Genomic DNA, 13,187 nt, shown 5'->3' with positions numbered 1-13,187 from the left:
AGGGTGGTTTGAGCTTCCACAGCAGTCAGAGAAGAAAAAGGAGAAAGAGACGAAGATTCCTGCTTTGTTTAGGAAAGGTCCCCCCTCACATGTGAGCACCGCCTAGCACACCACAGCCAGCAATGAAATAGGCGGTGTCACTACCTTCTGTACGAAAAGAAGGAGGCCTGTTCAGATGAGTTCCGGGAAATTACCTGGCAGTGGAATGTGTCTGGTTTTCAAGGTAAAGTGGAATCATGAACAGCTGTTTCTTCTCTGGGAAATCCATGAGATTTAAAGCTGGCCATGGGAAATCACTGGGTCATATTATTCTGTGATAGGTTAATAACTTAGAGAAGTGATCAATTCTGGGGCTGGATGTATAATCAAAACTGACCAAAATGCATTTGTTCTTTAGAACCTTGCTACTAGTAGTGTGGTCCCAGAACAGGAGCACAGACATCACCTGGGAGCTTATTAGAAATGCAAAAATCAGTGGCCCACCACAGACCTACTGAATCAAAATCTGCATTTTAACAAGATCCCAGGTGATTCATAGGCACTGAAAATTGAGAAGCAGTGCTCTAAAATAAAACAAAACCGAAAAGACAGAAAACCCGGAACATTCAGCCATTTGAGCAACCCATTCAAATCCAAATCCAAAAAAATTTCAGTCATTTACCAGCGGGCTATTCCATCCCTGATGATCGGAAGAGCGAGAGTTTCTGTGTATGTCACTGTCCTCTGTGTGTCACTGTTCTTAGGCATTTTGATCTAATGAATGGCTACAGTTCCCATCTCCATGGGAGAATAAGGCAGAAAAGAAAACTGTTGAAAGAGACCCAGCCTAGGGCCCTTGGAACAAGGGAAGAGGAAGGAGAAAGGTACTCTTACTGTCATGGCCTTTAAAACTATTTTTTGATAGAAACTGATTTGCTAGTAAAAATGTCTGATTCCCATGAAGAAAAGATAAAACCAGCCCTGTCCGCTGACACTGTAGAAGTCAATGTAGCTGAGTCCTCTGGATGTAAGAAAAAAAGGCAGCTTGAGAAACTCTAGAAGGCTACAGAGGCATGATGAATTTCATCTCTTGACTGATTTTTGCTCCATTAGTGCAGATAGAGCAAGGCTTATGATACTGTAAGACTAAAAGCCTGGCCTGGTACGGTCAGCAAAGGCTGCACATGGATGTGTGTATACAAGGGGAGAGTGGGAGAAAGGTGTACTTAGACGTTTCTCTGTAACTAAAAGTCAGAGCGACATCTCCAAGGCTTGTAGCCATGGTTAACTAACTCCCATGCAGCCCACATCTTCAGAAAGTATAATAAATCAAGACCTTCTCACAGAAAAAGGACAGGAAATGGCCTCTTTCCCAGGCAGAAATGTCATATTAGACATTAGATAACATGCATAATTTATATCGAGGTCATAATCCTTGAGGTTACCTAATACCTTGTATTTCTTTTTTTTTTTTTTTTTGAGGGGAAACTGAAAATCGTTTTCATGTATAGACTGTGGAACATGAGCTCATTAGACGACACAGGCTAGAGAGAAGAATATTGTGTACTCACGTATAGGTAAGTCAGACAATATGTTGAAAAGAGCTAAGATATGGACTGAGAACAGAAGTTCGATGCTCTTAATTCTGCCTGGCCAAGGGGAAGTCCGTTGCAAGGACAAAAGCGTGGATCCAGGAGAAGGAATAAGGAGTTATCTTTTGTATAACGGGTGGGCAGGGAGAGGAGGCGAAGGCGGAAGTAAAATACAATGGGCAGTTGATTTTAATGAGAAACCTGCTGAAGAAATAAGAATTTAGGAATTAAAGAAACATTATCATATCTTCCAGTGAAAGTTCACTGGAAAGAGTAGGATCAACATGATTACTGGATGTAGAAGCCACTTTTCTCTGATGTTAAAAGTATAAAAGATATGTATGTATTTGTTTAAAAAACACCTTCACATGTAATTTTATACTTAGGAACACAGGGAAAAGAGCAATCTCACTAAAATTTAGACTAGAGAAAGTCTAAAACCTTAATTATAGAAATAGGTAATTATTTATCCTAACATAAGTCCTGATAGAGAAATTTGAAAACTAGTTTAAATGTTCAAGAAAAATTAGTTGAATACCAGTAGTCAAATGATAGATACTTAAAAACAAAACACTTCTGTAAGGGAATGTGATGATAAATTAGTAGAGCCCCGTTCCAACACTTACACTTCAAGGAGACACACACACATGACAGGAACACATGTGAAGAGCAACGAAGAAGAACTGTGTATGAGGGAAAGCTGAGGGAAGTTTGGACGAGTCAACATCACTCCTTGTGGCTCCCTATCACCAGAATATCTGGTCGCTGTCATTAACTGAATCCTGGGCATTTCCATTTGGATGCTTCACCCTTAACACAATTTATCTAGAACTAAGATCATTATCCTACTTCTAAGATAATGTGATAGCAAATCTCCTATTCCTGTTTACTGTATTAAATAATTGCCTATTTCTTATTTCTTTCTCTAGGAACATTTAAAAATGCTTCCTCTCCTTTCACATCAATCAGTCCACAAAACTTGGCCAGTTGCCATTTAATCTTCTAACCATCCCTTTGTTCCCCCTCCACTGCTCATCCTAGGTTAAATCCCATCACCTCCACTCTGGATTACTGAATGACCATCTAATTAGCATCTGTGCCTCTAGTCACTCTCTCTCTCTCTGTCTGTCCCCCCACTCCCTGCCTCCTTTGCTCCCTTCCCCTCACTCCCTTTTTTCTCTCTCTCTCTCTATCCACCTGATTTTTTTAAGCTCCCTATGGCCATAGTAATCTTACAACTTGATCATCTCACTCTCTTGCTCAAAATATTTCACGGGCTTTCTACAGTGAATTGAGTGACTGCCCCCCTCCCAAAAATATCCCTGCCCCCATCCCAAGAAACTGTGAATACCACCTGATTTGGAAAAAGGGTCTTTGCAGATGTAATTAAGTTAAGGACCTCAAGATGAGTCCATCTCAGATTATCTGGGTGGGTCCTAAATCCAATGACAAGTGTCCTTTTAAGAGACAGAGAAATAGAAGGCCATGTAAAGACAGAAAGCCTAGAGGGAGGTCGCCACAAGCAAATGGGTGCCTGGAGCCATGACAAGCCAAGACCGAAAAGCCTACAGAAATTGAAAGGCTCACATAATGAGAGTGAGCAATAAATAATGGATGAACATTTCCAGCATAAAAGAAAAAGAAATTTGCAGATTGAATGCATATGTTGAGAATCGAGTAAGATATATCAAAATACATTTGAATGCACCTAGAAATATGGTCAGGGAAATTACTGAACACCAACGATTATCATAATATTTGAAAAACGGCCAGAGAAAAATGACAGATTACCCACGAAGAATTAACAATGTTGTCTGACAACAACAGATGCATGAAAATAGAATTAAAATAGTCACCCATGAAAACTCTCAAAAGTAGTTTTACTTGAAAGAGATCAATGCTTTGCATAAAACGTCAGCACTTATAAAACATGGCGTAGTTGACACTGACTAGACCACACAGACACACAGACAACATGGTGCTGAGCGCGGTGGGAACGACATGGGCAAGTGATGGTGTGTGGGAGCATCTGCACAGGCGTGTCTAGTGTGACTGTATGCACAAGTATATGCACACCAGCACACAAATGAACACATGCATCCACCCCCGGTCATAATATAACTAACTCCCTTTAGGAATGTACAATCTAGCTAAGGAGAGAAAACTACCACACACACAAAGGAATTAAAGAGCAATTACAGACTCAGCTGAGTTAGTTACAGTTACTGCATCAACAAAAACAGGAGTTCAGAAGTGGGCAAGATCAGCAGGATGACCTGGGGTGCAAAGAGGAGACCGTGTGCCAGACCTCACAATCTGCAACCGAAGGTAAGGAGCAGGGGGTGAATTCGGAGTGGAGAAGAAATGAGCACAGTATGTGGTCCCGAAATAAGAGCGTCTAGATTCTATCACAGGATGTATGTTGAAATCAGTGGGGAACAAAGCTGAATAGTCAGTTTTTAAACAGATTATGGCAAATGTTTGGGATCTAAAATCAATGTACCAACTCTTAAAGGATTTTTTTAAAGATTTTTTATTTATTTTAATGTACCGACTCTTGATATCCAGTAATATACTAATAAAAACAAAGTAAAACCCACTTTCACTTATAATTCATAACACATCAAGGACATTTCAATTACCTTTGATGTCCCTTTAGTAGAAAAATATAAACCAGATCTTCTTAGAAGGAAGTAAATCTTTTTCCAGGACTTCTTTCCCTGCTCTTTTGCATGTAAGAAGCCATGGATTTCAGGGTATGTGCTTGAACTCAGAAACATCTGCAAGAAAAGTCAGACATCCTCATGCTGTTTCTGAATCGATAATACTGTAGCCTTACAGTAACCTAAGATTTCAAATATAGACATGTAAACTCTAACAGTGTCAATACCACTTAAATGTATCATTACAGGCATGGCAATATAAATGCAACAGAAAATAAATCAGTCTTTTGATAACCTGAGGCAAGTTCCAAATGAAAATCTGTTCACAAAATATACATTCTAAGCGGTCAGGACTTAGCCAAACACCAAAATGATAAGTTTTTTGAATGTCTATTTGGAAAGCTAGATTTCATCTAAGAGTTAAGTCCTGATACTTTTCATCCTTTTCTATGATTGTCCCTGAGAGCTTTTCAACTTCATTACAGCATAAGTAGAAGACCACCATCTTGACTTCAATTATTCAATTGTTTAGAAAGTTGAGCCGAGTTCACCTCCTTGATGAGGTAAAGCAAACAATCTTTTCTTTGTCCTCTATGGGGCTCAGTGGGGGGTGGCTATGGCACCTTGTGTTTTCCAAAGAGAACCGCAACATTATCTCCCATCCCACATACTCTTCTGCAAGGTTATCTTGCCACCTAACCGTGAAGAGCTGGAGTCTGTTTCTCTACCCCTTTGAATCTGAGCAAGGCTTATAACTCTTTAACCAATGGAATATGGCAGTAGTGACAGCTTGTTCTAGTTCTAGTCCTTAACTAGCCTGATGGCCTACACCAGTTAACTCCTGGAAGCTAGCGGTCACATAAGAAACGTGACTACCCTGAGACAGCTCTGCTCTGAGAAGGCTGATGCACTATTAAAGCCCGTGAGGATGGAGACCCCATGTGGAGAGAAGAGAGGTCCAGGGGTAGCAGGGACACATAGTGAAAAGCCATCTTAGAAGGGGATCCTCAACCCCCAGAGAGTCAAGTGCCTCAGAGATGACCCACCCAGCTAAACCCTCTCCGAATTCCTGACCCACAAAACTGCTGGCAAAATGTGAGTGGGTACTTAAGCCAGTAAGGTTTGGAATAGTTTGTTACAAAGTAATAATGAGCTGAGACAGTAGGCATGTGCTGGTCAGGAAAATGAGAATGAAAAGGAAGAGCTCTGTATGAGTCGTTCTACTCAGCATCCTTAATAAGACAATGGAAATGCATTAGCATCTCATTAGAAGAAGAAAACACAAATCCCTATGAATAAACAAATGCAAGATGGAAAAACTGAAAGTAAGAGAAATTACTACCTGAAATGATGTGACATATTTTAAAAGGCTACTCAGGGAAATGCTGAGAAGAGATATGTATGTTTTTAAGTAAATTATTAAAAAATTTTTAACGTAATGAGCCACAGTTATTAATTAATTGACATGCAAAACAGGCAAGTAGGTTTTTAGTTTGAGTGCTTTCCAAGTTATTAAACCAAACCAATTAAATTTTAAAAAGGGAGTCACAGAGGTCATACTAGAAAGAGAAGAAACGTTTTAAAAAGTGGAAACATTGCCTCAGTGGAGAGAAAAGGTCAGAGGCACATGCAGGGCTATCTGATTCCAAAGCTATGATTTTTCTTGTTTTTGTAATTTCACATTAAAGTAATATAACTATATTAGAGGAGAACTGGGGGAAGGAGGTGCAATAAAAACTCCAACCCGCCACACTGTCACAATCCAGTGGTGAAGCACCGAGAGGGCCTGGGAGCCGGGGGGCGGGGGGGGGGGGTCCTCACGCACAGCTGCTGCCGCCCCTGCCATTCAACCTAGTATTCTGATGGGGTGTCTGCAAAACCCGGTAGCACAGAAGACGCTTTTAGGAAAATCTCTGAGACTAATCATGTTGCTAAAATATTATGAAGAGCAAAAATGAAATATAACCTATTAAAAAGCCCATAGAAAACAGATCCGTACCACCCAATGTATTTACCGATATGTTTAAATACCAATATGCTTAAAGTAGTATCTATATAGGAAATATTAAAAGCTGTCTTCTTTAAAGATCAGAGAATACTGAATGGGTATGACCATATCCGCAGGCTTAGATCAAACAGTAACCATTATAAAGACACTGCTGAACATTAACCTGTTAACAACTGCAGAGCTTCTGATGTGAAATCTACTGACCTACAAAAAATAAAATAACGAAAATCATTCTTTTATTGTAATGAAAATATCTTTTAAAAATGATCACATAAAGCCACTGCCAGTTTCGAAGAAATGAGCCCCAAAGATGCAAAACTAAGGTGATTTTTAATTAAATAACTAGTATTCTTATTTCAGCTAAGACATTTCGGAATTCTGCTCAAGTATCCAACATAGCTAATGACACGTCAGTGTACAAAATATATATTTTTTCTATCTTTTTTTCTCCTTTCACTCAGTTGCTAAATATTTTATCACAAATAGGATTGGGAGCATTTGTTATAAAGGTTAATACTAAATATCTGTTAGCAAAATCTCTACAATTTACTGGGGATTTTGATTTTTCAAAAAGGCTAACATAGACTTTAAACACATCACAGAGCAAAATTCCGCAAGTTTCCTTTCATGATACACATTTTTTGAACACATTTTTTAAACACTGAAAATCCTTTGACAATTGGCCAAAACTAGAAAGAATACTGGTGTTAGGAGCCTTTCCTGATTTAGGGACTTCTTTTTTCAGGTTTTGTTCTTTTCTTTTCTTTCCTATTCTTTCTTTTCTTTCAGGTTCACCTCCAGCAAAAATTCATCCATCGAGGTATAACATTTCAAAATCTAGGCATGTAAAAATATGGACCTTAAAGTTTCCCTTTATTACACTGTTACTTACATACTTTAATGGAAATATATTTTACCTGCAAAATCTGTGTGGGGGATATTTCACCATTGGTTTCAGTTGCAAAAGACACCATATGCTCTGGAAAAAAATACTGACGAAAAGATACAGGTTACATTATTTCAAAAGCCATGTTAGAAAAGATTCAATTGTGACCAATATAGTAAGCTCCAGCAAAAGTTCTTTAAATCAGTGTGTTGAAAATTCACCTAAAGTCCTTCTCAAAATGCCAATCCCTGGACTCTACGTTCAGGTATCTTAATGAGAAGGTAGGAGTAGGGCCCAAAGAGTAGCAAGCACCCTCAGATAACGCGGATGCAGAGAGAGCCACATTCGTCAAGTTCAAAACAGTGCCCTCAGGATGACAGCGTGCTTGTTCCCCTATTTCTTCCCTGAGTCCTGTGGGCACTCTGGCAGGTAATAAAGGACCATCAACTCCATGTCACAAAGTCAAGGCTCCTAGAAGTAAGGGGTATACCCAAGGTCATAGCCACACGTAAAGGAACCAGGACTTGTTGCAGGGCCAGGGAGCTAAAAGTCACGTCCTTTTCAACATTGTTCAATCATAAAATTCACCTAGGGCAGTTGTTTAAAATAGGAATTCCCAAGCCTCGTTCCTAGAGTGTCTGATTCAGTAGGTCTGGGTACTCTCTCCCCCCCCAGGTAATTTTTATGATCAGACACATTTGGGAAAATATAGACTACTATATTTCCTCCAAGGATAGGGTTTTACAACAGTTCTACTACCACTTGGTCTAATACTGTGGTATTAGTTACAGCATTCCTGGCCTCTATCTCCTAGCAGCCCCCCTGCCCCTCCAGCCCTGGAATGACAAGCAAAAATGTCTCCAGACATTGTCAAATCGCCCCCAGTTGAGAACCACAGCTCTAGGTCTACAAAATGAGTGTACAGCCTTGTTCAAATAATAATAATAATAATAAAATATAAAAAAACAAGCACTAAAACCATATGCCTTTAACTATACTTTTAAATTCTTGCTTTTAACAAAGATTAACAACAAGAAAATCGTTTCCCTTCAAATTCTAATTCTATTTGATTTTTATTAGGACTCTTATTTTCTTTGTCAAAGATCATCCCATTATGTTTTTATTAATAGGTTCAAATAAAAGAGAACATAAGAGGTCTTTCAGGGTTTGAAAATATTCTATTATAGTGTGTATCATATATTTTTCATAAAGGATCATTTCAATCCAATTATCCAAAACTTCGTGTAAAAATATGCTACAGCTGCAGAGACAAAAACAATTTAAAATAATGAGCCCAGAGGCTATTCTGACTTTTCCAGATCCCTAGGTCTTCACTAGAATGTGACACATATTTCTTTTCTTTTAAAGAGAACTATCATGAAAGCAGTATTTATTAGATAATGCTCTGGTCTTTAACTCATTTCTACTTAGCTCAGTCATTACTGCACTGAAAAAATATTTTGGAACAGCAAGATTCATGTCAATCTGAAAATTTTTGGCTAAGCTATAGCACTCCCAACAATCATCAATCTGTTTTTACTTTAGAAATTTTCTTATTTAAATTTCCTAAATTCTATGAAAAGTGTTAAACTATAATATTTTGGAGCTGCTTAAGGATATCTAATAATTGATTCCCCAAATTAAATGTATACTATCTTCTTTTTCTTAAAAAGCAAGAAAAAGTTCTGTGATTCAGCAGTCTTACACAATTCACAGCGCTCACCATAGCACATACCCTCCCCAGTGTCTATCACATAACATAATAAAAAAAAAAAAGACAAGGAGAAATTTAAAAAAAAAGCAAGAAAAAGAAGAAATAGCTCCCCAAAATAGTTAATCTGAACTTCTGTGATAATGCTGACTAATCATTGTTAGACTACAAAGAAACGTAACTATGATGTTCACGGAACAGAATTTTTACCTACAATTTACCGAATGGAGAATTGTATTTGATTTATGGTGACTCTTTTCTTCACATAAAGTAAAATAACATTTAATGAATTCATTTATTTCCCATAACTATTAATGGGGATTTCACTTACCATTGGGTTTTTAAAGAATTCATATTTGGCATAATTTTTTCTAAAGTATAGTTTATTTTCTTCTTCCATTCCCCAGGTAGATAGCACTTCAATCACCAGCTCATGGTCTTCCATTGTTCTTTCTGTAAGGAATGTTTCCGTGAGTATGTCAACAGAATGATGGATGGATGGATGGATGGATAGATGGACAAATGAATAGATAGAAAAGACAGACAAACATGTAGGTAGAAAGAAATATACATGGACACATGTACCCACACAAATTTATAAATTTATGTATGTATCTTTATTAAATATAGCAAATTTCAATTCAATTCTAGAATAGCCAGATTGATACTATTTTAGCAATTTTGAATTAGTAATGTTGATTTTTTATACCAAAGCAGACTGTAACCTGAGGAGAAAAATGACAAAATGTCACAATGCACTTTTTGCTAATTGCCAATTCCTTTTACTGCTATGTAAATTATAATTAAGTTTGATAACAAATCTGCATTAAGGATGAGGGAGCTATTCTTTTTTTCTCCAATTTGTCATGATGCCAAAATTAAAATATTTGCCTCAAAGTAGAACAATTCACCCCATTAAGAGATGAAAAATTTTGACAGGTTCAAAATGCATTTAAGATATATAGTCTGGATAGTTCAGAAAAATTAAAATAAATGCTTTAAAAGGAAAAATTTTTATGCAAGAACGTACAACTTTGAAGAAACCTAATTTATTGTGGCACTTTATCCTTTCAAAACTAATGTTCAGGCAAATATATTTTAGGCAGTCTAGAAAGGCGCTTGGGAGGAAAGGTACTTAAATGAAATAAGCAAAAGCAACTTTATAGAGGGGAACATAACATGCACAATTCCTATTTTAATAAGAAACTTGATGTCCATAGTAGTGCTATTCATAATAGCCCCAAACTGGAAACTACCCAAATGCCAATCAACATGAGAATGAATGAATAGTGTAAACAGTGTAATAAGTAGTGGAATACATACTACAACAACACATAACTGTATGGGTGAATTTCACAAACATGACATTAAATGAAAGAAGTCAGGCACAAACAGTACATACTACATGCTTACACTTACATAAAGTTCAACACAGGTAAAATAAATCTATAGTGTTAGAAATCAAGATAATGGGGAGAGTGGGTGAGGGAGCAGGGGCTTGAGGGAAACAACTGGGTGTAGGAGATACTGTTTCATTCTGGGTATTGGATATCCAAGTTTATGCAACATGAGAGTTCACTGAGTTGTCCACATATGGCTTGTTCACTTTTCTTAAGGTATATCATATTTCAATAAAAGGTTAAAGAAAAGTTACTGTGAAATTACTAATGCAAAACAGGAAGTGAAGAACAGCCAACTAAGGAATATAGAAATCCTCTGCTTTTTTTAGGTGCTTCTAGGACCTTTTTGGGAAAAGTATCTGTGTCTCAAACATTCAACACTCAGTAGTGATCTGTGACTTACAACACCCAAACCCTTGAAAGTAATGTCATACTTAAATAGAAGTTTATTCATCTGAAAGAATTCTCAATGAATATGGATGAGTTTGAGCTAAGTGTGCATCAACACTCTGGGTTCTGTTTCTAACTCCAGTTGCTCTTTTTCTGTCTCACTGATGAGCTCCCATAGCTCCTCCTCCCTCCTAAGATGCAATCCTTGGCTAAAATCTTTTCTTTCCGTTTCTTAAGCTAATTCACTCTCCTTCAGCCATCCCGCCTGTTGAGTTCCTTGAGATGAAATCTCTGGCTACAGTTGCTTTTACTCATGCTCTAGTCCCAACTGTTAGACTTTCCAACACCTCAAACACAGTTTGTCTAAATCCAAAGTCAGTATGGTGGTTCCCCCAAAATAGTAAACAATTCCAGCAATGCCAATCCTGAGCATATAACCAAAAGAAATGAAAGCAGAGACTAGAACAGATGTTTGTATACCAATGTTCATAGTAGCATTATTCATGATAGGTAGAAACACCCTAGTGTCCACCAACAAGATGAATGGACAAACAACATGTAGGACACACATACAATGGAATATTTAGCCTTAAAAGGGAATGAAATTCTGACATGTGCTACAACATGGATGGACCTTAAAGATATCATATGTAAAATAAGAAGACGTAAGAACCGATATTATAGGATTCCTTTTATATGTGATACCTGGAATAGACAAATTCGTAGAGACAGAAAGTAGAATGGGGGTTGCAGGGACTAGGGAGCAAGGGGTTATTGTTCAATGGGCTCAGAGTTTCACTATGAGAAGATAAAGATGTTCTGGAGATGGGTAGTGGTGATGGTTGTACAACAGTATGAATGTACATAAGGCCAATGAATTATACCCTTAAAACTGGTAAATTTTATGTTATGTACATTTTATCAAAATAAAAAATAAACCTGAAAACAAAGTCATCTTCCCTTTTCTCTCTCAAACTGCTTTTTCCTAAACTCTCCTATCTCCATTGCATCTTTATAGCCACTCCTCTATGCCCCACTTCCACTATCCCCAGACACCAGGGATTTGCCCTCCAAATGTCTCTCAACAACCCCTCACATTGTCACAATTCCAATTTAGACCTTCACTTTTTCTTAACTAATCTCCAAACTTCTGGTTTCTCTTTCTTCCAATCCAACCTGGACACTGATACCATAGCAAACCTCATAGAACATGTGTGTCAATGTAACCCTTGCTCAAAATACTTTCTACTCCCTACTTGCTGTGGGATACATCCATGTAGTCTGGCAGTTATACTAACCATTCATCCATTCCACAAATATTTACTGAAGGCCTACCATGTGTCAGACATTCATCTTGGGGCTTGGAATTTTGTAGTGCATAAAACAGTCAGAAGTCACTGCCTCAGGGAGCTTTCATTCTAATGGGAAGATGAGGACTATAAATAAAATGTAAATCTTAACAGGCAAGTGATAAACACAACAAAGAAAAATAGAGCAGGGCACAGGGAGAGAGGAGGCCATAGGGGAAAAGAATTCATTTTCAACAGCTTGCCAGGATAGGTCTCATTGAGAAGGTAATGTTTGAACAAAGACCCAAAGGAGAAAGGGGCCTGAGCCAAGCAGACACCAACAGGAAGAATAAGAACAAAGCCTCTGAGGCAAGAGCAAGACTCTATGTTTGAAGTACCACAAGGAGGTCAATGTGGCTGAAGCTGAGTGAGCAAAGGGGCAAATACTAGGAGAGGTTAGAGAAGCAATGGTGATGAGCTGGGAAGTCTGGAGAAAGCCCTCCAGTTCATAGTGAGGTTCTGGTGTTTCCTTAGAGTCAGATGAGAAGTCATTTTGTATGGAGGTTCCTCAAAAAGTTGAAAACAGAGCTACCATATGATCCAGCAATTGCACTACTGGGTATTTATCCCAAAGATACAAATGTAGTGATCTGAAGGGGTACGTGCACCCCAATGTTTATAGCAGCAATGTCCACAATAGCCAAACTGTGGAAAGAGCAAAGATGTCCATCGACAGACGAATGGATAAAGAAGATGTGGTGTATATATACAATGGAATATTATGCAGCCATCAAAAGGAATGAGCTCTTGCCATTTGCAACGATGTGGATGGAACTGGAGGGTGTTATGCTGAGCGAAATAAGTCAATCAGAGAAAGACATGTATCATATGACCTCACTGATATGAGGAATTCTTAATCTCAGGAAACAAACTGAGGGTTGCTGGAGTGGTGGGGGGTGGGAGGGATGGGGTGGCTGGGTGACGGACATTGGGGAGGGTATGTGCTATGGTGAGTGCTGTGAATTGTGTAAGACTGTTGAATCACAGACCTGTACCTCTGGAGCAAATAATACATTATATGTTAAAAAAAAAAAAAAAGAAGGTAGTAGGAAGGGAAAAATGAAGGGGGGGAAATCGGTGGGGGAGACGAACCATGAGAGACTATGGACTCTGAGAAACAAACTGAGGGTTCTAGAGGGGAGGGGGGTGGGGGATGGGTTAGCCTGGTGATGGGTATTAAAGAGGGCACCTACTGAATGGAGCACTGGG

The 13,187-nt window shown here is 38.3% G+C and overlaps 1 protein-coding gene across 3 annotated transcripts in view; it reads right to left on the bottom strand.

Moving 5' to 3' along the window:
• The window catches only part of GRB14 (growth factor receptor bound protein 14), a 113,104-nt gene that overhangs the window by 16,129 nt on the left and 83,788 nt on the right, over positions 1-13,187 (bottom strand). For all 3 annotated transcript variants that reach the window (XM_025852988.2, XM_073883227.1, XM_025852996.2), the window contains 3 exons: positions 9,171-9,292; positions 7,160-7,234; positions 4,214-4,351 (listed from right to left, as the gene is read on the bottom strand). In XM_025852988.2, the coding sequence (XP_025708773.1) occupies positions 4,214-4,351; positions 7,160-7,234; positions 9,171-9,292 (335 nt within the window). The remainder of the gene's footprint in view (positions 1-4,213; positions 4,352-7,159; positions 7,235-9,170; positions 9,293-13,187) is intronic.

The sequence above is a fragment of the Callorhinus ursinus genome, unplaced genomic scaffold (assembly GCF_003265705.2).
Source record: "Callorhinus ursinus isolate GAN/ISIS: 27379988/994484 unplaced genomic scaffold, GSC_fseal_2.0 scaffold2, whole genome shotgun sequence".
Taxonomy (NCBI): Eukaryota; Metazoa; Chordata; class Mammalia; order Carnivora; family Otariidae; genus Callorhinus; species Callorhinus ursinus.
The sequence above is the reverse complement of the archived record's forward strand: the minus strand, read 5'-3'. Positions and strand labels throughout refer to the sequence as shown.